The 25,131-nt window shown below is 45.1% G+C and overlaps 1 protein-coding gene across 1 annotated transcript in view; it reads right to left on the minus strand.

Moving 5' to 3' along the window:
• LOC132819311 (roundabout homolog 1-like) overlaps positions 1-25,131 on the minus strand; it is a 69,453-nt gene that overhangs the window by 4,657 nt on the left and 39,665 nt on the right. Inside the window, exons 4-8 of the mRNA XM_060830758.1 lie at positions 18,078-18,422; positions 11,418-11,765; positions 10,726-10,876; positions 8,788-8,831; positions 3,474-3,547 (exon numbers count right to left, since the gene is read on the minus strand). Of these exons, the coding sequence (XP_060686741.1) occupies positions 3,474-3,547; positions 8,788-8,831; positions 10,726-10,876; positions 11,418-11,765; positions 18,078-18,422 (962 nt within the window). The remainder of the gene's footprint in view (positions 1-3,473; positions 3,548-8,787; positions 8,832-10,725; positions 10,877-11,417; positions 11,766-18,077; positions 18,423-25,131) is intronic.

Below are 25,131 nucleotides of genomic sequence, written 5' to 3' on the forward strand. Positions count from 1 at the left end.
TGTAATTTTAAGTGTGTACAGAAATGGAAAATTAACTGGTTTAGAATCCAAGGATTGTCAAGGGATTCCTGCACTTTATGAAATCAAGTAACCTGACTCTCATTGTAAGTGTTGTTTACACAGTTTCCTATCGGGGCAGTAGTGGGAGACGGTTTACAGAGGAGGTCGAGCAGGAGTGTGGAGAGAGAGAGGGAGTCAGGATGGAAGGGAGGGGATGGGGCAGGAGGACAAGTAATAGTCGAGTTCAAACCAACAGCATGTAGCTGATTAGTCTGTGAACCAGTTATTTATAACAAAAGACTTCTGCCTTCAAATAACAATGTAAGTAGCTCACAGTGAGCTGAGCAGGATTGAGATTGCGACAAGATACAGAGAATTCATCAGATTGCCACCAGTTCAGGAGCTGTCTCTCTGTTCTCTGCAGTAAACAACACTTTAACCCTGAAGAAAGGCAGCTGATTTCTCCTTCAGCAATTCCTGTCGGCTGCAATGTCTAATGAATCAGTCAGGGAGCTGCTATGGGTTGAGAAATTGTGAAATTTATTGTTACATGTATGCCAATATAAAATACAGTGAAATGTGTGTACCATTGCTATACATAAGTGCTGTTCACATTAACGTCAAATAAAAATAAAGAAAAGAGAACTTAAAAAAGACCACAAACTTTGCTTCACTAATGCTACAGCATGCTACAGCATCCCACACTGCACCCCTGACAGTGTCTCTCTCCAGGCTTCCTAACCCACACTGCACCCCCAAGAGTGTCCTGTTCAGGGCTTCCCAACCCACACTACAGCCCCTAGAGTGTCTCACTCCAGGTTTCCCAACCCACCCTGCACTCCCTAGAATGTCCCACTCCAGGCTTCCCAACCCACCCTGCACCTCCTAGAGTATCCCCTCCAGGATTCCCAACTCACACTACACCCCCAAGAGTGTCCTGCTCAGGGCTTCCCCACTCACACTGCACCCACTAGAGCATCCCACTCCGGGCTTCTCCACCCACACTGCTCCCCCTAGAGTGTTCCCGCTCCAGACTACCCAACCCACACTTCACCCCCTGGAATGTCCCACTCTGGGTTTCCTAAACCACACTGCACACCCTAAAGTATCCCACTCTGGGCTTCCCAACCCACATTGCACCCCGTACAGTGTTCTGTTTCAGGCTTCCCAACCCACACCATGACTCCCAGAGTATTCCGTTCTGGTATTCCCAACCCATGCTGCACCTCCTGGAGAGTCCCATCCTGGGCTTCCCCATTACACCATGCTGCCGAGAGGACTCCAGTACTTGCACGCTTTTCATGTGAACTGAAGAATTTGCAGCAATTACAAGAGATTCCACTTTCTCATTGTGCAGCTGGTGTGGGACCAGGCAGTAGCACATCATGTGGGTTTATGCATATCATCCTCAGAAGGTAATATCTGAAAAGTAAGGCAGGAGGAAAATGAAGGGTTCTCACCAGAGTGTACACTGTGTGAATTAGTGTGAATCAGTCAGGGAGCTGGTGTCAGTGTGAATCAGTCAGGGAGCTGGTGTCAGTGTGAGTCAGTCAGGGAGCTGGTGTCAGTGTGAGTCAGTCAGGGAGCTGGTGTCAGTGTGAGTCAGTCAGGGAGCTGGTGTCAGTGTGAATCAGTCAGGGAGCTGGTGTCAGTGTGAGTCAGTCAGGGAGCTGGTGTCAGTGTGAATCAGTCAGGGAGCTGCTGTCAGTGTGAATCAGTCAGGGAGCTGCTGTCAATGTGAATCAGTCAGGGAGCTGGTGTCAGTGTGAGTCAGTCAGGGAGCTGGTGTCAGTGTGAGTCAGTCAGGGAGCTGCTGTCAGTGTGAATCAGTCAGGGAGCTGCTGTCAATGTGAATCAGTCAGGGAGCTGGTGTCAGTGTGAGTCAGTCAGGGAGCTGCTGTCAGTGTGAGTCAGTCAGGGAGCTGGTGTCAGTGTGAATCAGTCAGGGAGCTGCTGTCAGTGTGAATCAGTCAGGGGGCCACTGTCAGTGTGAATCAGTCAGGGAGCTGCTGTCAGTGTGAATCAGTCAGGGGGCCACTGTCAGTGTGAATCAGTCTGGGAGCTGCTGTCAGTGTGAATCAGTCAGGGGGCCACTGTCAGTGTGAATCAGTCAGGGAGCTGGTGTCAGTGTGAATCAGTCAGGGGGCCACTGTCAGTGTGAATCAGTCTGGGAGCTGCTGTCAGTGTGAATCAGTCAGGGAGCTGCTGTCAGTGTGAATCAATCAGGGAGCTGGTGTCTATGTGAATCAGTCTGGGAGCTGTTGTCAGTGTGAATCAGTCAGGGGGCCACTGTCAGTGTGAATCAGTCAGGGAGCTGCTGTCAGTGTGAATCAGTCAGGGGGCCACTGTCAGTGTGAATCAGTCAGGGAGCTGCTGTCAGTGTGAATCAGTCAGGGGGCCACTGTCAGTGTGAATCAGTCTGGGAGCTGCTGTCAGTGTGAATCAGTCAGGGGGCCACTGTCAGTGTGAATCAGTCAGGGGGCCACTGTCAGTGTGAATCAGTCTGGGAGCTGCTGTCAGTGTGAATCAGTCAGGGAGCTGCTGTCAGTGTGAATCAGTCAGGGAGCTGGTGTCAGTGTGAATCAGTCAGGGAGCTGCTGTCAGTGTGAATCAGTCAGGGAGCTGGTGTCAGTGTGAGTCAGTCAGGGAGCTGCTGTCAGTGTGAATCAGTCAGAGAGCTGGTGTCAGTGTGAATCAGGCAGGGAGCTGGTGTCAGTGTGAGTCAGTCAGGGAGCTGCTGTCTGTGTGAATCAGTCAGGGGGCCACTGTCAGTGTGAATCAGTCTGGGAGCTGCTGTCAGTGTGAATCAGTCAGGGAGCTGCTGTCTGTGTGAATCAGTCAGGGAGCTGCTGTCTGTGTGAATCAGTCAGGGGGCCACTGTCAGTGTGAATCAGTCTGGGAGCTGCTGTCAGTGTGAATCTGTTCCCCCGTGCCTCCTGTAAATAAGCAAAAGCATCTGAAGAAGGAAGATTCAGAAATAGCACCTGAGTAGCACAAGAATCAAGTTAGAAATCCATGTGGACCCAATCTTTCCCTCGGTCCATAATACCAATGTTTTTTTTTAAATCTGTCTTTGTCAGTCTGTGTGTGTGAAAGAGGGAGTTTATTTGAGGGTATGAGTTTTAACTGGAAGATTATATGTCATTGTTTCCCAGTAACTAGATTCTATTGCTGTGTAAGAAATAGGAACTCGTGTGAAGGAGAGAAATCTGGTCTGTGCATTTTGTCACCCTGCGTCTAAAGGATAGGAAAATGAGGGACTTGCATGTGGTTTGGAAAAATTGTTAAAGTTTGTGACTAGTCCATTAATAGGTGGCCTCCATTTCCAGCGTGTTACCCCAGTGATGTGTAACAAAGGGCTTAAGACAAATGGTTGACTGTGTAGGAGAAATTGATTTGGAATCATAAGTTGAACATGACACCAGTTCCTTCCTTTTCCAAAAACATGTACAGTGAAGAACAGTGAAGCTCACCCGTCTGTGTCCTGTTGAAGGAGGGTTTCTGTAACTTCCAGGGAGACACTGGTCACCAGCTGCTGTCAGTGAGTCTGTGAGACAAATAATCAAATATCACAAATAGGCAGCTGGGATGTTGTGGAGAACATTCCCCATAAAGACCACATCTTTATAATTGTCTTTATTGTGGATTGGGGAATGAAATAAGAAAAGTATATTGCTTTTAATGAAGGAAACTACAGAAGGAGATGGAAAAGACTGGCACCTGGCTTTCTCGAAGAGTGTGGAGCAGGAAAAGTACAGCCGGTTAGACAGCATCCAAAGAGTAGGAGAATTGATGTTTCAAGAATAAGTCCTTAATCAGAAATGAGGCTTGTGGGCCAAGGAGGCTGAGAGATAAATGGAAGGCCAGTGGGGTTGGGGTGAAAGGAGCTGGGAATGCGAAAGGTAGATGAATATGGTGGTAAAAGTGATAACTTGGAGAGGAGGGTGGAGCAGATAGGTGGGAAGCCAGATGGATGGGTAGGACTGTTCAAGAGGGCAATGCCCATTGGAAGGCTGAGGGAGGGGAAATGGGGAAACTTGTGAAATCTACATTGATCCTTTGTGGTTGGAAGGTTCCAAGGTGGAAGATAAGGCATTCTTCCTGCATGCGCTGGGTGGCTAGGGTTTGGTGATGGAGGAGGCCAGGACCTGCATGTCCTTGGTGGAGTGGGAAGGGGAGTTAAAGTATTTGGGGTGGTGGGGTTGTTTAGTGTGGGTGCCCCAGAGATGTTCTCTGAAGCATTCAGGGCAGACCACATTAGGTGCAAGAGATGCAGTAAATAACATTTGTGGAAGTACAGGTAAATTTCTGTCCTATGTGGAAGGATCCTTTGGGGTCTTGGGCTAAGGTGAGGGGGGAGGTGTGGGCACAGGTTTTGCACTTATTGGTTTGGCAGTGAAAGATGCTGGGAGAGGAGGGTGGTTTGTTGGGGTGCATGGACCTGACAAGATAGTCGGGGAGAGATGCACCGAAATGCAGATAATGGTGGGGATGGAAATATTTGTAAGGGTCTATTTGTAAGTGGTGGAAAAGGCAGGGAATGATGCGGTGTATCTGGAGATTGGTCAAGTGGAAGGTGAGGATCAGGGGAGGTTCTGTCCTTATTGTGATCAGAGGGGTGGGGTTTCAAGGGCAGAAGTGTAGGCAGTGGAGAAGGTCGTGATTGAGAGGGCAGTAGAAGATGGAGAAGAGGATATCATCAATCATGTGAGAGGGGAAATTTTGGCCTTTGAAGAGGGAGGCCAGCTGGTTGGATACTGGTTGGGTCAGTGTGAGAGGAAGGAATGGAGGGCTTGGAGGCCTTTGTCATGGCAGATAGATATGTACAGGGTCTGGATGTCATGGTGAAAATAAGGCATTGAAGGCCAGGGAAACAACAATCGTGGAGGAGGTGGAGGGCATGGGTGCTGTCCTGAATGTAGGTGGGGATTTCCTGGTCTAAGGGGGACAGGACAGTGTCAAGGTACGTAGAGATAAGTTCAGTGGGACAGGAGCAGGCTGAGATAATGAGTTGACTGGGGCAGTCAGGTTTGTGAATTTTGGGTAGGAGGTAGAGCCAGGCAGTGTGGGGTTCACAGGCAATGAGATTGGAGGCTGTGGATGCAAGATCCCCAGAGATGATGAGGTTGTGCATGGTCAGAGAAATGATGGTCTGGTGATGGGAGGTGAGGTCGTGGTCGAGGGGGCAGTAGGAGCAGGTGCCCGTGAGTTGGTGCTTGGCTTCAGCGGTGCAGAGTTTGGTGTGTCAAACTACAATTGCGCACCTCAACAACCCCCCTCCCGCCCGCGCCCCCCCGCCCCCCCCCCCCAACACCACTCCCACCCCCATGTCTGCAGGTTTGATGGTGAGTTGAGGTTGGAGCAGTGAGAGTGAAGGGCTGTGCATTGTGATGGTGAGAGGTTGGAGTGGGTGATGGGGGTGGACATGTTGTGGCTGCCAATGGCCAGTGGCAGTTGTCAATGAAGAGACCAAGGGTGGGTAAGAGACCAGTACAGGATGTCCAGGTGGATGGGGTGTGTTGGAGGCAAGACAAGGGGTCCTCAGAGAGTGGGTGGGAGTCCTGATTGAAAAAGTGGGTCTGGAGACAGAGGTTGTGGAAGAAATGTTCGATGTCACGATGAGTGTCCAACCCATTGATCCGGGAGCATAGGGGGATGAAGATGAGGCCTTTACTGAGGACTGATTGTTCATCCTCACTGAGGGGGTGGTCTGGGGAATGGTGAAAACATGGCTGGGGTGGGATCTAGGACCTGGTGTATGGCTGGAGCTGGAAGGAGGGGTAGAGACTGTATTGGAATTGGGCTTGGTTGTGTGATCGAAGATGATGTCACCAACAGAAGTAACGATAACGTTGGGGGTGAGGGGTGCCGAAGTGCTGCCAGTGGGAACCGCGGGGACAGAAGTGATGTAACACGTGACAAAGGCGATGTTGTCAGCGGTGTTCAGGTGGGGGCAGACGTGGTTGCGGTGCTGGCTACAACGGGGGTGGAAGTGACGTTTTCGTTGGAACTCGTGTTGGTTTCATCTGCGGTGGATCTTGTAGTGATCACGGAGGAGGTTGTCTGGCTGGCGATCTCAGAAGGAGCATAGTTGGCAGTGGGTGCTGTCTGTGTGGCAGCGGAGGCAGACATGATGTCATTGTTCACTGTAATAGTTGTGGTTGTGGTGGTGGCAGCAACTGCAGGGCTGGAATTGACGTAATGCATAACATGGACCATGTCGTCAGCTGTGTTCAGGTGAATTGCGTCGGTGGGGGCAGAAGTTGTTGCGGCTGCCACAAACCTGACGGCCATGGTTGATCTATTCTCTCAGCCTGCTTCTGCCCCATTGAGCTTGTATCTGCATGCATTCACACCGTCCTGTTTCCCTTAGTCCAGGAACACTCCATCTACATTCGGGGCACCACTCATGCACTCCACCTCCTCCACCATTTTCATTCCCCTGGCCCCCAACACCTTATCTGCACCATGCCATCTATCTGCCCTGATTAAGACTTCAAACCAGCTGTTTCCTCTTCTCATGCCAACCCAACCAGTAGCCTTTCACTGACACCCTCATCGCCTGGCTGAACTGGTCCTCACTCTCAACAACTTCTCCTTCCAATCCTTCCACTACCTCCAAACTAAAGGGGTAGCCATAGGCACCCACATTGGCCCCAACAATGCCTGCCTTTTCATCAGCTACATGGAACAGTCCATCTTCGGCAGTTACACCGGTACCATTCCCCACTTTTTCCTTCACTACATCAATGACTGTATTGGTGCAACCTTGTGCTCCCATGAGGAGATTGAAAAGTTCATCAATTTCACCAACACCTTGCACCTGACCTCAAGTTCCTGTGGACCATCTTAGACATCTCCTTCATTTTCCTGGACTTTCCCATCTCCATTCCTACAAGCCCACCACCTCTCACAGCTACCTGGACTACACCTCCTCCCAGACAGCCTCCAGTAAAATCACTATCCCTTATTCACAATTCCTCACTTCCACTGTATCTGGTGCTAAGAGGGACAAGTCCACCGTAGAACATGCCAGATGGCCTCCTTCTTGAAAGACTGGAATTTCCTATTCCACATGGTTGATGATGCCCTCCAACACATCTCCTTTACTTCCCGCACCACTGCCCTTGAACCCCATCCCTCCAATTGCAACAAGGACAGAACCTCCCTGGTCCTCACCTTCCACCCCACCAAATCATGCTCTGCTATTTCCGCCACTCACAAACAGACCCAACCAGAGTTACATTTCCCTCCCCACCACTGTCTGCAACTCTGAGACATCATTCCCTCCACAACTCCCTTGTTAGGTGCATGGCCCCCACCAATCAATCCTCCCCTCCCAGCAACTTCCCCTGCTATTTCAAGAAGTGCAAAATCTGTACCTACTCCTTGTACCCCACCTCCGTTCAAGGCCCCAAAGGATCCTTCCATATCTGACAGAGATTTACCTGTACTTCCAAGCACATCATCTACTTCATCCATTGCACCCAATGTGGTGTCTTCTACTTCGAGGAGATAGGACACCAAATTTCAGATCATTTCAGAGAACAGCTCTGGGACACCCATACTGACCAATCCCACCAAAGTACATGCAGGTCCTGGGACTCCTCCATTGCCAAAACCTAATGACCTGATATCTGGAGGAAGAATGTTTTGGGATCCTCCAACCACACAGAATCAATATGGATTTCACTGATTCTACATTTCCTCTCCCCCACTGTATCCCAGACCCAACTTTCCAACTCAGCACCACCATTTTGAATGGTCCTACCTGTCCATCTTCCTTCTCACTTATCTGCTCCACCCTCCTCTCAAACCTGTTACCTTCACACCCCATCTTCATCTATCTATTGCATTCCCAGCTACCTTACTCCCAACCTCACCTCCCTCGCATTTATCTCTCAGACGCCCTGTCCACAAGCCTCATTCCTGATGAAAGGCTTATACATGAAACGTTAACTCTCCTGCTCCTCGGATGTTGCCTGACCTGCTGTGCTTTTCCAGCACTACACTCTTTGATTCTGATCTCCAGCATTTGTAGTCCTCAATTTCTCTCACCTCACTTTCTGTCCCACCATCTGGCTTCAGAATACATTAATATTCTGTGATTTAATCTGGTCAAGCAGAATCTAATCAAGTTGAGTTCGCATGGCTTCATGAAAGGAAAACTGTGTCTAATTCATTACAGTTTTAACAGGAAGTCCCACTAGAATGGATGGACATTAGCTCCACCCTTCAGGCTCTCTGCCTGTATTCCTGATGAAGGGCTTTTGCCCGAAACGTCGATTGTACTGCTCCTTGGATGCTGCCTGAACGGCTGTGCTCTTCCAACACCACTAATCCAGACTCTGGTTTTCAGCATCTGCAGTCATTGTTTTTAGCTAGAACTGGTAATGTGTTTTATTTAGATTTTCAAAAGATATTCAATAAAGAATGGTTCTGAATGGAGTATAACAGATGTCAAAAGGTCTGTCTCTGTTGGCTGGTGGACTACAGAAGTCTGTTTCTGGTGTCTGAAATTCCAAGCATTTTCGGGGTCGCCCTTTACAGCATTGCCGTCCTGTGGGGCAGGTTCAAGCTGCAGCTAAAAGCCCAGGGGGAACCTACCACTTTCATTCTGTTGGCTGTGGGTTCACCACCTTTCATGGTTAATTGTGTTCATCAGACCTGACCTGCTGTAACCATTTACTTATTAATCACATCAGGAATCTGACTCTAAAAGGGAAATTTGAAACAGAGAGAAATACCAGCCAAATATTGTGGTAATGATGGAATTAGTTTGCTTACCATTTACATTTTCATACACAGCATTCTGGTCTTCAACAGGGCTCCTAAATAAAAGCTACATATTAGATTTATTGCACATTTACCATAGAACAACATTATAATCTTCACACTCTCGAGGCTAATGGATTTTACACTTTTCATCGTGAACATTTGAGACTAGCTTTGAGGTGAAAGGATGACCTCACAACTTTGAACATTTGTTAAAAGAGCAGAATTTGTGTGAACAACAAGTGAAAGAATTTGAACAAAGTCACAGGGAATTCTGGGAATGTTGGCAAAGTTGTTGTTGTTTCCAACTGTGGAAGGGAGAGATTTCTTCAAGAAATTTGTTGCACTTCCACGTTGCTTCAGACTGAGAAAATACTGAGAGAGAAAACTGCTCCAATTCACTAGGATGCTGCCTGGAATAAGCACATGCAAATCTGAATAAAGACTTCAGAATGTCGTTATATCATTTGGAAGGACACAGACTGTAAGGCTGCAATCAAAGTCTTAAAAATTCTTTCAAAGGGCAATGAATGAGATGGCAGCAGACAATTGAGGGAATGAAGAACAAGGCATCATGGATACAAAATACAACAGAAAATTTTGAGTCCAGACACTTAGGCAATCCATTCATCCAGAGGGTGGGGAGGCCCTGGGAGTCAATCCAGACTAATGGCAGGTGTAGGATCAATGTGATGGTTTAGTGGTTTTATTGCTGGACTGTTCATCCGAGACCCAGGTCATGTTCTGGGAACCAGGGTTCTAATACCACAATGGCAGATGGTGAAAATTAAATGCAACAAAATCTGGAATTAAGTATCCAATCATAACCAAGAATCCATTGTTGATTGTTGGAAAAACCCATCTGGTTCACTAATATCCTTCAGGGAAGGAAATCTGCCGTCCTTACCTGGTCTGGCGTACATGTGACCTCAGTGCCACAGCAATGTGGTTGACTCTTAACTGCCCTCTGGGGAATGAGGGATGAGCAATAAATGCTGACCTAGCCAGTGACTTCCTCATCTTGTGAACGAATAAAAAATGTCAACATTCAGAATTTGATTGGAGAGGGGTGTGAGAATAAAGAGGATTGAATGGATGGGGGAACAGGAAAGGAAAATGTGATTTGAGCTGTGTGGAAGTAAATGTGATGTGGAGGTGAAAGGCCAGCAAAGGCTGTTGGGCAGAGTTGTCTGGAATGCCCTTGGTCTTCCCAGCAGGAGGCGTTGTACTGCCAATGACCCCCAGCTCTAAGGCAGACCCTGACTCTGGCCTCAGTAGGTAATGATCCGGTACCTACTGGGGGTCTTGCATGTGATGTCTAATGAATTATTGAATCATAGAATCACTAGTGTGGAACAGGCCATTAGGCCCAACAAGTCCAAGCCAACCCTCCAAAGAGTAACCCGCCCAGACCCATTCCCCAACCGTATTACTCAACATTTACCCCTGACTAATGCAGCTAACCTAAGCATCACTGAACAGTATGGGAAATTTAGCATGGCCAATTCACCTAACCTGCACATCTTGGGACTGTGGGAGGAAACCGGAGCTCAGAGGAAACCCACACAGACATCGAGAGAATATGAAAACTCCAGGTTGACATTCACCTGGGGTAGGAATCAAACCCAGGTCCCTAGCACTGTGAGGCAGCAGCATTAACTGCTGAGCCACCATGTCCCCCATGCCTGACCCATTCAAAGCTTTCTGACTGTCAACAGCAGGAACCTATGTCCTGGCACTGAAGGACGTGTTATACCGGAGATGGAGCAAACTGGCAATGATTGGGCATCTGGATGTGTGGCATGGTCTCGACAGTCACTGACTCATGATTTACAATAGATCTGTACGCTGCAGTGGGAATATCAGCACTCACTAAAAACAATCACCCCCAATGTCGAAAACAATAACTGTGCAGTGACAGAATCAAACCCAAGAAGAAATGACATTTACCCTTGTGTGGAGTCCTTTACTGATGAGCACAGGTTTTGTTTCCAAAGGTAAAATGTGAGCAGGACAATGCAGATTAAGACAGCAAAGCCCAGAATGGTGCCAATGATTAAAATGGGATCTGAAGTCCAGGGAATACCATGGGAAGATTCTTCTGTAAAATATCAGAATGTCACACACACAGTCACTTCAGTCTGACAAATGTTCAAGATTGTCAAAAACATTAAGTTTGAGCTCCTCAGGATAGGCACCACCCCTTCTGACTCCCCAAAGCTTGCCCACTATCAACAAGACATAAGTCAGGAATGTGACGGAATATTCCCCACTTTGCCTGGATGAGGACAACTCCAACAACACTCAAGAAGCTTAACATCACCCAGGACAAAGCAGCCCATCTGACTGACACCACATCCACAAACATCCACTCCCTCCACCACTGACTCCCTGCTACACATGATCTGTAAGATACACTGCAGATAATCAGCAAAGATCCTCAGATAGCATCTTCAAAATTCACAACCTCCTCCATCGAGAAGGACAAGGGCAGTAGCTACATGGGAACACCACCCCTGCAATTCCCCATCCAGCCTTGGGAATATCTGGCCTTGATGACCATTCTGCCCTTCCACTGATGAAGCACAGCAGCCGGGTGCTCCTTTCCCTGGCCACACCAGTGTTCCCTCACATTGACTTACCAGTTACATTGAGCTGGCTCCCTGCTCCATAGATGTAGCTCCACACACTGCAGCTGTACACAGCAGTATCATTGAGTGTCACATTCACAAGGCTCAGAATGTAACTGTTCCTGCTGACATTCCTGGAAAGCTGAACCCGATCGTGGAAACCCTGGGCCTTGGTGAGGGTGCCATTCACAAAGTGGCTTATCACCCACTCCCTGTTGCTGCCAGGTCGCTGGTAGTGCCAGTGGACATCAGTGTCAATCACACTGGCATTGTACATGGCACACTGGAACTCGGCAGTTTCACCCTCTGCTACCTTGCTGACCACTGGATCCTGAATTAGGATTGGATCAGCCAATGGATCTGTTCATTTTGAAGATAAAAAAATAAGGTTACTGGATTTGTAATATTTTATAAAATCTCCTCCTGTTTAAATGATGATTTGCAGAGGATGAACCGAAGCTTCCTGTGTGGATATTGCTGTTTGTAATTTGAGAGGGAATGATTTGAAACATGTCAATCACTGAATGCTTTCCAATTTGCTGTTGTGATTCATTTTGTGAATAAATTATTGAGAGGAGAATTTCACGATGCTCACAGCTGATTGATTGGAAGAGACAGAGCAGCCATTTAAAAAGTTTCATTCTCACAGAAAACCAAAAGAATAAAGTCGAAAGTTTCTAACAGCCTGCAATCGATTCTCCCTGAGAACACCTTCTCAGATTCACTGTTGCTCCATTCGATTCTGTATCCTAACATTGTGCAAGGTTGTGGGAAGAGAGCAGGACATTGGCAGTCAGGAATGATGCTCATTTGAAGAGTCAGTGCAGACAGGATGGGCTGAATGGTCTCCTTCTACACTGGAATGTTTCTGTGATTCTCTGATTTTATCTCTAAGCCTGATAGACCCTGATTGCACTTGCCTGGAATTGAGTCAGCAATGGGCAAAGTGATACCCATCTGATCAAAACCTCCGACTTTCCCTTTCATTCCTGACCTGGGTTATTATCCCAGGGTCAGGGAATCCTTGGAGTCAGGTCCCAAATACAAACCTGTGACATTGGGCTCACTGTTAGAAAGGCCTGGGACCCATAACATCCCCACCTGCAGTCACAGCCTCCTGTCCCTGATCCATGACTCATCTCCAATGCCCAAATCCCTGAGGTGGGAACACCCTCAGGAGAAATGTTTCCAGGGAACTTTCCCCTTTCCTGCAGCTCAGACTCCAGTTCCTCAACTCAGATCCAAACTTCCTTGAGTTGCAAACCCTTCTTCCAGATGTGTTCACTCTGGATCCCATTGGGCTCAGAGGGGCCTTCATTGAAACCTGTAAGATCCTGACAGGACTTGACTGGGTTCCTCTTCAGGGAGAATCTAGAACTAGGGTCAGAGTTTAAAAATAAGGGATTGCAGGTTGAAGACAGAGATGAGGAAATGTTTTTCTCAGTGGGCTGTGAGTCTTTGGAATTCCCTTCATCAAAAGACAGTGGATGTAGAATCTTGAAATGTTTTTTTAAGGCAGAGGGAGGGAGATTCTTGATGACCCGGGGGTGAAAGGTGACCAGAGATATGTAGGAACGTACAGTTGAGATTAATATCAGATCATCCATCATTTGATTGTGTGGTAGAGCAGGCATGATGGGCTAAATGGTCTCCTCCTGTTCCTATGTCCCTCTGTCTGTGCCTCCTGGACTAATGAAAGTCGTAAGGAGAGTAATCCGGTTGGGATGAGGAAGGGTTTAGCTCAGGACAAGGACATCAGAGGTGGAAGTGGGAGTGTCATTGAGCAGAACAGGAGCTGCAGGGGGTTGTGGGAAACAACAGCCTAAAGACTTGAGGACTGTATGTTTGAAATTTCCCAAATTACTTACTCACATCTTACTGAGTTCCACTGGAGCCCAGTTTAACCTTTAGTTTAAATGACTTTGAGAAACAGATCCGTTTTAATGTGGAACTGACTCATGGAAGTGAATGTATGTGTAATACAACAAGTTTCTACAAAACAACTCCCTTTGTATTCTGTTAAACTCTCCAATTAAAGATAAATATAGGCTGATGGAATATTGGTGATCTCCTGTGTGCAGCCTTGGCACCAAACCCTTCACTACGTGTGTGGAAGTTAGAAAGTTACAGAGTGATCAGTTCCATCTTTTACTTGTTTTTCATGGCATATATTTTCATGACTCAAAGTTTAAACATTCCATTGCTAAGAGGACTTACTGAAGAATCAATTGCATGTCTGGCCTTTCACAAAATGAGACAGGATGTCTCAGAAGGGAGCTGGCTGACTCTCAGAGAACTGAATCCTCTGGAACCATACATGTGGAATCCACTTGCAGCCTTTGGCAAAGGTATTTGTCCTCTCTGGACAAGACTGACATCCTTGGCTATAACTCTATTAACTGCCTTCTGCTCCCATTATCTTGCTTCTTCTCTCGATTAACATAGGTATGTGAATCCCACATTGAGAATAAGTAAAGCCCTCCTGTTTTAATCTCTTCCCATCAACACCCATTGATGAAGAATATAATAATCAGTCCCTATATTCTATCCACTCATTATCACAGGACATCGACAATAACTGGGCATTGTAACATATTAATTGCCTATCTTAAATAATGTAATGAAAATCAGCCATGTGACTTATAGACCGTTTGTTTAATTCTGTTAAAAATTACTGCCTTTGTGTGTGGAGCCGAGATTCATAGAGAAGTGTCACCACAAATTGATAAAGGATTACTTCTGGTCGCATTAAGAATCTCTTGCCGGTTGTCTGATAATAAAGCATCTACTGTTGTCCAGAAACTTGTGTCGTCCAGATTTGTGGAACAAAAAGGACATTAACACATGAACACAGTGTTAGATAATTACAGAGTCACCCCTTATACCACCCAGACCTCTCATGGGAAACAGCTTCCCCAAACAAGACAAGAACATTTCTTCATTGAATGTCATAAGTCATAAGACAATAATACATAACAATTACAGGCTAAGTGAGTGCTGGAAATATATCACCTTAATTCATGATGTTCCCATCAATTGTTGTAAAAACCCATTGGGTTTTCTAATGTCCTTCAGGAAAGGAAATCTGCCATCCTTACCTGGTCTGGCCCACATGTGACTCCAGACACACAGCAATGTGGTTTGTTCTTACTGCCCTCTGAAATGAACAGGCAAGTAACTCAGTTTGAGGGCAATTAGGGATGAGGAACAAATACTGGCCTTGCCAGTGATGCCCACACCCCGTCAGAAAAATGGAAAACAATTCCCTGATGAACTACATCCTGGGCATCCACACTAACATGTCCATTAACTGGAGCAGTGTAACAAATAATGTGGCTACAACAGCAGGTCGAGGTGGATAGCTCACACTCTGCCTCCCACAGCATGCCTACCATCTATCGACAAAGCAGAAATCAGGAGGATGATGGAACAACTTGCCTGGATGGGTGCAGCTCCAACAACACCCACACTAACCTGTCCATTAACTGGAGCAGTTCACAAATACTGTGGCTACAAGAGCAAGTCAAGGTGAGTAACTCACACTCTGACTCCCATAACCTGTCTACCATCTATCGACAAAGCAGAAATCAGGAGGGTGATGGAACAACTTGCCTGGATGGGTGCAGCTCCAACAACACTCAAGAAGCTTCATGCCATCCAGAAGAAAGCAGCCCACCTGATTGGCACCACAACTAACACCTTCAACATTCACTCCCTTTTACACTGATGGACAGTGTGTACCATCTACAAGATGCCCCTCTGTAACTCACCAAGACTCCACCAACAGCAGCTTCTGAATCCACAGCCTATCTCATCTGAAAAGACAAAGGCAGCAGGTACATGAGGCAGCATCTCTTTCAGGTTCTCCTCCAGGCACTCCCCATCCTAACTTAGAAATACTGTGTATAACTTGTGTAAAATTTTTAGCTCAGGAAAGCAGCTCACCATGACCTTCTCAAAACATACGAGATATAACCTGGAGTAGGCCATTCAGCCCATTGTGCCTGCACTGCCTTTCAACACAATCATGGCTGATCATCTCACTCAGTCCATTGTTCCCATGTTCTCCCCTTACGCTTTGAACCCTTCAGCCCTCAGAACTATATCTAACTCTCCCTTGAAGACATTCAATGTTTTGGCCAAAGCTGCTTCCTGTGGCAGAGAAAACATTTCTTCTCAAGGGCCATTCATGATGGACAAGTACCAGCCCGGCTAGTGTTGGCCCCATCATAAGAGTGAATGAAACAAAGCCAGACAGAGACAGGAGAATCCAACACTGAGAATAAACGAGACGGAGAAGCAGAAAGACAGACAGAAGAGAAAGAGTTTGAGATTGAGGAACTGGTCCAAGAGAAGAAACAGTTTATTCTATCTGTGAGTAAAAGCCGAGAATTGTTCTATGTTTATATCGAGCTCTCTGCTTACTCTTTACCAGAGGAATTTAACACATTCTTCTCTCCAATAAGTCCATGTGGAAATGATTACTGTATCAGATTATTCTAAGGTAAACAAAACTTACCTGTTACCGTCAGTTGGGTTCCATTCCCACAGATATCTCCCCACACTTTACAGTAATAGACCCCAAAGTCATTGGGCTGTGTGTTAGTTATGGTCAGAATGAAGCTGTTATTGGAGGGGTCTCTGGAAGACTGGAATCTGTCAGTAAATTCTGGGCTCAATTGTATAATGTTCCTCATGTCATGTGTTAAAACCCATGCCGTCTTATTTTCTGGTTGCTGCCGGTCCCAGTGAACATTGGTGTGTGTCACTGCAGTGTTCCTCATGGTGCACTGTAACCGAGCAGTGTGACCCTCAGTGACACGTTCTAGCCACAGAGACTGGTGAAGGACTGGGACATTTGTACCTTTAAGAGAAAACATCTGAATAAATTAAAACTCATTTGAACTTTCTGAAGGACTCCAACTTAGAGTTAATGAGAAAGAGATGGTAAGAGGATCAGAGTGAACCAGTGGGGTTAATTATTCAAAATATATATGACATTATAGACCATAAGACTGCAGGATATAGAAGCAGAATTGGTCCATTCAGCCCATCATGTCTGCTCTGTCATTCGATCATGGCTGATAAGTTCCAATCCCATTCTCCTGCTCTCTCCCCATTGATTCATTTGCTCATAAGAGCCTATCTATCTTTGTCTTGAATATACACAATGACTTGACCTCTACAGCTCTCTGCAGCAATGAGTTCCACAGATTTACCACCTTTCGTCTGAAGAAATCCCTCTTCATCTCAGCTGTTATTGATCATCCCTTCACTGTAAGGCTGTGCCCTGGATCGTACTCTCTCCAACAAACATCTTCTCCAACTCCACTCTATCCAGACCTCTGAGTATTCTGTGATGAGACAAACTTTATTCACTCATCATAATGTGGTCTCCTCTTCATTTGGGAAATGAAACACAGATTGGGTGCCCCTTCTCAGAACACCTCCATTATGTCTGCAAAAATGATCCTAACCTCCCAGGTGTTTGCCACTCCAACACACCATCGTGTTCCCTGGCCAACATCTCTGTCTCAGTCTTGCTGCAGTGCTCTTGTGAAGCTCAGAGCAAACTGGAACAACAGCACCTCATTTTCCACTTGGTTACCCTGAAGCCTTCTGAAATTAATATTGAGTTAAACAATTTTAGAGACTGAGCACCTTACTCCATGCTTTCCCCTTCCTCTATACACCAGGCCTTGTCATTATACAGTCAGCTACAGCACACTACCCATTGTCAGTTACTAATTGCTCCGTCAGCAGCTGTTCATTCCTCCAGACTGACCATTACCCACTCCTTTGTGTGTCCAACAGTCCTTCTCTCACACTGGGCTCTATCTACATCTATCATTTACCCTCACCATCCTCCCCACCCCATCTTCTGTATAAAAACCATCATTTTCCTTGGTGCCATTAGTTCTGTACAAGGGTCACTGGACCCACAATATTAATTCTGATTTCTCTCAACAAATGCTGAGATTTTCCAGCAGTTTTTGTTTTTATCCCCCGAAATGGAATCAGAAGGAGTCTCTGACTGTTATTGTTTGAAGCACAATGTATTAGTAAGGAAATAAAGACCATCCCAAATACCAGGAGATGAGCAATAGACAATGGTCTGTCAGGTGGTCACAGAATGAAATTTTGCAAACTAGCTCATGAAATACCAATGGCAGCTCATTTAAGGATGAGGAACAATAATCTAATATATTAAAGCGCTTTTATTGGTCAGGATTATATAAAGATGTTAAATTTTAGCAGACAAGATGCTCCATGTCGGGACTTGGGGAATCTCCAACCCTCAATTAAAGCTTCACCTTTAATTCTGATCGCAGCTTTTGAAGAACCGTTTAGCAGGGTCTTAATAGACCGTGTAGGAGCACGACCACAACCCAGGAATGGCAACCAATGGGTCACTGCAGTGGTTCAAGAAGGCAGCTCAGCACCACCTTCTCAAGGGCAATTAAGGATGGGCAATAAGTGCTGGCCCAGCCAGTGACACCCACATCTCACAAAACAATTAAATAAATTGATGAACCTGAGCTCAGCTTCTTCCCCACAGAGAATCTATTCCTGAGATCACTGTCCATCACCTTCTCAATCTTCTTGATATCCAATTCATTCATTGGGTAAGAGGTTATTACTGGAGGAGATTGTCATGTAAACTCTACTTACTGGTGATATTGATTTGGCTTCCTCTCCCATAGATCCTTCCCCAGACTGAGCAGTAATAGACCCCAGTATCACTGGGCTGCATGTTTGTGATGGTCAGAGTGAAGCTGTTACTGGAGGAGTCTCTGGAAGACTGGAATTGCTTCGTGAAACCTGGGCTCCATTGTGTGGAACCATTTCCTGGATGTGTTAAAACACGTTCCATAATTTGCTTTGGGGACAGTCTGTACCAGTGAACATCAGTGTGTGTCACTGTGACGTTTCTCATGGTACACTGTAACCGGGCAGTGTGACCCTTGGCAACAAGTTCCAGGCTCGGAGACTGGAGAAGGACTGGACCAGTGATACCTTTAAAGAAAAATAACAATACATTTATTCCCACAAGAGCAGATTCTCTGTTCTGGCGTATTGAAAGGATCTGAAAGGGTGGTAGGAGTTTTGAGTTAAATAGAGAGAACACGTAGTTACACTGAACAATTGAGATGCATCTGTGACTGATTCAGATTAAAAAATCCATCAACATTAACAGAAATAACTATAAAAAACAGTGTTAAACTATGTCTCTGAACTTTTGTCAGAATCTGATCAACATTTTGGACATGCCCATTTTCTACAGCAGGATCAAAACTCAGGTTCATTTCCATCTGGAAGGATAAGAGCAGCAAATAGATGAGAACACCACCCTCGGAAAGCTACCCTCCAAAACACTCATCACCCTGTCTTAGAATGCATCATTGTTTCTTTGTAGTGACTGTAATGAAGTCAGCCAGGTGGATGTCACAGGACGTGAGTTCCCTGATTGGGACTGTTAACCTGGTCCAATCAGGGAGCCCTGGCTTACAGTAAAGAACAGGAGTATCAGACGTTCTGCTTGCTATGGACAAAGTCAGACCCCCTCAAAACATTTCACGAAAGTGGTTCAGACCCTAAATTTGCTCATTGCTTTAAGCAGGTATAACATGAATATTCCAGGAGGGATACAGTTGGTCAAACCATGTAGTTTTAAACAAAATAAAATTAATTTATTAGATTACTGAATGAAACACAAACAAAAGAGAACAGAATACAGAATAACGTAACCTATCTGAAAACCCAGCAGATCATCCCAACTTCATGATGTTGTTCTGAATATTTGCAACAATTCCCATAAACACTCTTGGCACAAAAGGTAATATCAAACACATCAAAAATCAAACAAAAGGTAAAATCAAATGCAGGAGAGATGTCAGAGAGAGGATCAGCATGGACCTGCTTCTTTTGGTCCAGCAGGTTTTACAACTGCCTGGCTGCTTTCAGTGGATAGCCAGACTGCTAAAACCAAATCAAATCAGAGAGCGTTGTGTATCACCTTTTCCCCTTAATAAAATGAACTATCAATAAGCAAAGAGTCCACTGAAACCTACAGATTACTTACAGTGTGGAAACAGGCCCTTCAGCCCAACAAGCCCACACCGACCCACCACTCACCCAGACCCATTCCCCTACATTTACCACTACAGGCAATTTAGCATATCCAAATCACCGAACCTGCACATTCTTGGATTGCCAGAAAATCGCCTGAGGCGGGAATTGAACCCAGGTCTCCGGCCCTGTGAGGCAGGGGTGCTAACCACTGTGCCACCGTGCTGCCCACTTCTTGTCTTTCTTTAACAATTCAGTGGGTGGAACAGCCACAATGCTAAATTTAGTATGAATTTGTGATAATTTTCAATGTTGGAATCATAGCACTACTATTTTTGTTGATGGTATGGTAAAATCTCCATTTACCTTGTGTTTTCCATCCCATGGAGCTCTTTGTCCATGTCCAATAACATGGCCTAGAAGGTGACTTGGCCTTTGGCAAATTGACTTTTGGCTATGTTTGTCACCAAGCCTGCCTTCTGAAATCGATCGAACAATTCTGATCAATGTTGCAAATGTTCCTTCCAAGTGTGACTAAAAATCACCAGGTCATCTTTTTTATCGGCAGCAGTTGGAATGGGAGGAGTGACAGTGAGGACCAAAGGCCTGACAGAAGGTAAATTTTAAAAAGTATAAAGGTTTACCTCACGTATAGGTGGAGCGTACACTGAGCAGGAGCAGACACGGGTCTGCTGGGTAAGTGAGGCTTTATACTTGGGTGGTTGCTTTACCCAAAACACTACTCAGACAGTGTCTCCCACCTGTACTGTGCCTCTAACCAAAGAAAATGTTGCGTGCACCAATTGGTGACGTGACTGGTTTCTTTATTTTTAGTTTTTCCAGTAATCTCGCTGAAAATTTAGAATAATGGGAATGGAGGTTAGGGCGGTTGAATGTTCCTCCTGCAGAATGGGGGAGGTAAGGGTCACCACTACTGTCCCTGCTGACTTCATCTGCGGAACAGCATCCAACTCCAGCTCCTCGTTGATTGTGTTAAGAAACTGGAGCTGGAGCTGAATTCATTTTTGATCATTTGGGATGTGGAGTGGGTTATTGAGAGGAGTTACAGGGAGGTAGTCACACTTCAGGTAAAAGAAGAAGGGAGATGGGTTACCATCAGGGGATGGAAAAAGAATTGCAGGCAGCGCAGGGATCCCTTGTGGCCCTTCCCCTCAACAATAAGTATATAGTTTTGTATACTGTTGAGAGGATGACGTATGAGGGGTAAGCAATGCGGCACAGGAGTTTGGCACAGAGTATGTCTCTGTTGCTCAGAAGGGAAGGGGGAAGAGGAGCAGAGCAGTAGTCATTGGGGACTTGATAGTTAAGGGAATAGATAAGAGGTTCTGTAGTAACAAGACTGAATCACGTTTGGTGTGTTGCCTTCCAGGTGCCAGGGTCCGTGATGTCCCTGATTGTATTTTCAGGATTCTTGCAGGGGAGGGGATCAGCCCCAATTTGTGGTCTACATAGACACTGTGACGTAGGTAGGAAGAGAAATGGGGATTTAAGCCAGAAATTCAGGGAGCTAGGGTGAAAGCTTAGAGCTAGAACAAACAGAATTGTTGTCTCTGATTTGTTGAATGTGCCACATGCTAGCAAGGCAAGACATAGGGAGAGTGAGAGGAGTTGAACACGTGTATACAGGGATGATACAGGAGGGAGGGTTTTGGTTTCCTGGATAATTGGGGCTCTTTCTGTCATATTTGCGACCTCTACAAAGAGGATGGTTTTCACCCGAAACAAAGGTGTACAAATATTCTGGAGGAGAAATTTGCTAACGCATTTCAGGTGGGCTTAAAGTCATTCAACAGGGAAATGAGAACCAAATTTGTTGTTTGAGTGGACTGGAGGGTGAAGTGAGAACTAAGATTTCAAGATCCAATTAGCTACTGGCAGGCAAGGAGTTGGTTTGCTGTGTGTTTACTTCAATGCCAGGAACACCCAGAAAAAGAACTTGCAGCATGGGTTGTTACCTGGGCTTTTGATGTTGTGGCCATTTTACAGACATGGATTGAGTAGGGACAGGAATGGTTTGTGTAGGTTCAGGGATTGAGATGTTTCACAAAGAACAGAGAAAATCATAAAAGAGGGGTTGGTGTGGCACTGTGTGTCAAGGACAGTATTATGATTGCAAAGAGGACATTTGAGGACTCCTCTGCTGAGGTAGTAAGGCCTGAAAAACAGGAAAGGAGAGGTTACCCTGTTGGGAGTTTTCTGTTGGCCTCCAAATAGTTCCAGAGACATAGAGGAAAGGATATCAAAGATGATCCTCGATAGGAACAAAAGTGACAAGATAGTTATCATGGGGACTTTAACTTTCCAATATTGACTGAGATTACTATAGTTCAAGTGCTTTAGATGGGTCTGTTTCTGTCCAATGTATGCAGGAGGGTTTCTAGACACAGTATGTAGACAGGCCAACAAGGGACGTGGCCATATTAGATTTGGTACGCAGGATGGTATGCAGTAAATTTGAATTGTTTTAGTCTTCAGCTGTCCATAACTTCCTTGAGTAAATGAGACATGAGGTTTGACCCCTGATCTGATTGCATCTCTGTGGGAAGTCCGTAACTAATGAAACATTTTAATAATTCCTCCACAATCCTTTTAGCTCTGATACTGTGAAATAAAATAGCCTCTGGAAATCGAGAAGACACACCCATTATTGTTATCAAATACTGATTCCCACTTTTTGTTTTAGGTAGGGTTCTTATGCAATCAATTAAGACTCTTGGAAAAGTTTCCTCAAATGCAGGAATAGGTATTAAAGGCGAGGGTTTTATTATTGTATGTGGTTTTCCGATTACCTGACATATATGACATAGGAGAAAGTGAGGACTGCAGATGCTGGAGATCAGAGTTGAGAGTCTGGTTCTGGAAAAACACAACAGGTCAGGCAGCATCTGAGGAGCAAGAGAATTGACGTTTTGGGCAAAAACCATTCATCAGGAACCTTTATGACATGCCTGACAAAATTCAATGAGATCCTTGTACAGTCCAGGCCAGTAAAAATATTTTGGATGTTAACTTGACGTTTTCTCACTCCATAATGTCCCTCTAGTAGCAACTCGTGTGCTGCTCACAACACTTCCGTTCTATAACCAAGTGGCAATATGACTTGAACATCTGCCCATTTCGCATCTGCCTGAATACGTGATGGTATCCATTTCCTCAATAAGACATCATTTTTAAGATCATAACATTCAAGGATACATTCAAATTATTTTTCTGTTTATGCCTTTTGATACAATTGCTCTAAATGTTCATCTTTCTGCTGTAATTCAGTTCATTTATCTGAGCTAAAGATGTCTGCATTATCATCCATCTGCTCTCAGTTTGTGTCCACCATCTGAACAAACAGGGTCTCTGCTAATTCCACTTCAAGTTTCTTCTCTGAAATCTTTGCTCCCTCTGTATCAACTGGTGACTTTGTGACCTCATTTCCAAACAGTCAGGAAAAATCCTGCAGTCATTCAATTGTCTGAGTTTCTACCGTCTGTCCAATTACCATAGATAGCACTCTGACCTGTGACCCAGCTATATCATTAGCAGGGACAAATTGTATTCCTAGAGCTGAGAGTTTAGTCCAGTACTTCCACCATGACTTACCTATTCTTCACCGGACAATCTAAGATCACTTTACAAGATTGAACATTTCTTGTCTCACCTTGAATTCCCACTGCTAGCACATTTTCTGGTAACAGCCCTTCAGAAGTACATATATATCCTCATTTTTCAGCATCACAGCTTGAGACAATTCTGTATCTCTTAATGTTGTAATGTCTTTACCTGCTGCTCCTGGCCTATGTGGGTAAATTTTATCTTCGCAGGTATATGGTTTAAGAAGATCTGGCACTTCCTCCTTAACCAACCTCCGACCAGCTTGTACATTCTGGTGCAGCTTTCCAGCCTCCACTGTGCTTTCCATTACCAATTCAAAAAAAAATCACTGGCTTATCCAGTTTTCCTCTATCTGGCTTCCCAGTGCTTTTCCTAACCCAGCGACACTGTGATTTTATGTGGCTTACTTTATTGCAGTTAAAACACTGAAGCTTTTTAATTTATCATTCCCCTTCAAGGATTTCATTTTTAACCTGCGGTAAGTTATCCCTATGATCATCACCAAGATCGACCTTTCCCTTTCTATGCAAGGATTTCTCTTTTCCCCAATTTCTATCCCCAATTTCATGGATTAAAAAAGGTTTTGAAGCCAAACTTTGATTTACAAACCAACTCATAATCATCAGCCACTTCAGCGGTTATCTTGCCTTTATAACTCTCTGCTCTTCCACATGAGTTCTCACTACCTCAGGAAGTGAATTTTTAAACTCCTCCAAAATAATTGAAGAGAGTCATACATTTGCTCAGTGTTTAATGCCCTTATCCACCTCTCAAAAGTACTTTGTTTGTATGTTCCCTCCTTACATTCCTGAAACATTGCCTATTGGCTTCTGGCACAAATACCTCACTCACTCTAACTACAAGTTTTGTTTTGATCAACAAAAGCCATATGGTCATTGGCCATCACATTTGTTGAATAAATTTAAACAGTTTCTCACCAGGCCTTTAGCTACCATGAGTTTGCTCATCCTCACTCTCTTCCTCACTCAGCTTACCTTCAGCCTACAGCTCCATCCTTTTCAGCTGACTTTCCAGGCTCAGTGCCAATTTCTGAAGATCAAACCCCCTCTCTTTCCTCCTTTCCTCTCTCTCATTTCTCTCTCTTCTCTCTCTCTTTCTCTTGCAATGTCTTGCTTTTCCCTCTCTCTTTCTATCTCCTTTCCTCTCTCTTTTTCTCTTTTCTTTTTCTTTTTGTTCAATAATGTGATCCATTTTTTGCTTATTATTTTGCTAATGTGATTCATTCTTTTTTTCTTGCCTCTGCTTTTCATCAAAATTCAAACTGTTTCATTTTCAATTAAATTTTAGCCATCCTTAAAGATTCATATGGTGTTTCCAGCAAATGTAAATGCTGAGTTATTGATGTAATTATGTCTCCTATCCTCAGGAAAGGAGTTAGCTCCAACCCAAGCTTGTCTGCTAACTCCAGCAGCTTGGCCTTAACCCCATTTTGTAAAACCCCCAAGGTGACTTCTGCCAAACCTAGAAAACTCTTGGTGACTGAAAGAGCCATTGCTAACCCAAGCACTGTTTCAACCAACCGAATTCAACGTCTGGATCAAAGAACACTAACAACTCCCACTTTCCACCTTTAAGTCCAACAAACCTAATCCCAAATCGGAAAGAAAGAACAAATCCAGCAAAGGACTCCCAATCTGCTATGAGACCAGACCCTCTCAAAACATTTCAAGAAAGTGGGCCAGACCCTAACCTTGCTCCTTGTTTTAAGTAGGTGTAACATGGATATTCCTGGAGGGATGCAGTTTGTCAAACCAAGTAGTCTGAAACAAAACAAAATGAATGAAACACAAACAAAAGAAAACAGAATAATCAATAACTTAACCTATCCAAAAACTCAGCAGATCATCCCAACTTAATGATGCTGTTCCAAATATTTGCAATAATCTCCATAAACACCTCTTGACACAAAAGGTAAAATCAACACAGTGTCTGACTGGAGAGAATTCAGAGAGAGGATCCGCATGGACCTGCTTCTTTGGGTCCAGCAGGTTTTAGAACTGCCTGACTGCTT

This window comes from Hemiscyllium ocellatum, chromosome 10 (genome assembly GCF_020745735.1).
Source record: "Hemiscyllium ocellatum isolate sHemOce1 chromosome 10, sHemOce1.pat.X.cur, whole genome shotgun sequence".
NCBI lineage: Eukaryota > Metazoa > Chordata > Chondrichthyes > Orectolobiformes > Hemiscylliidae > Hemiscyllium > Hemiscyllium ocellatum.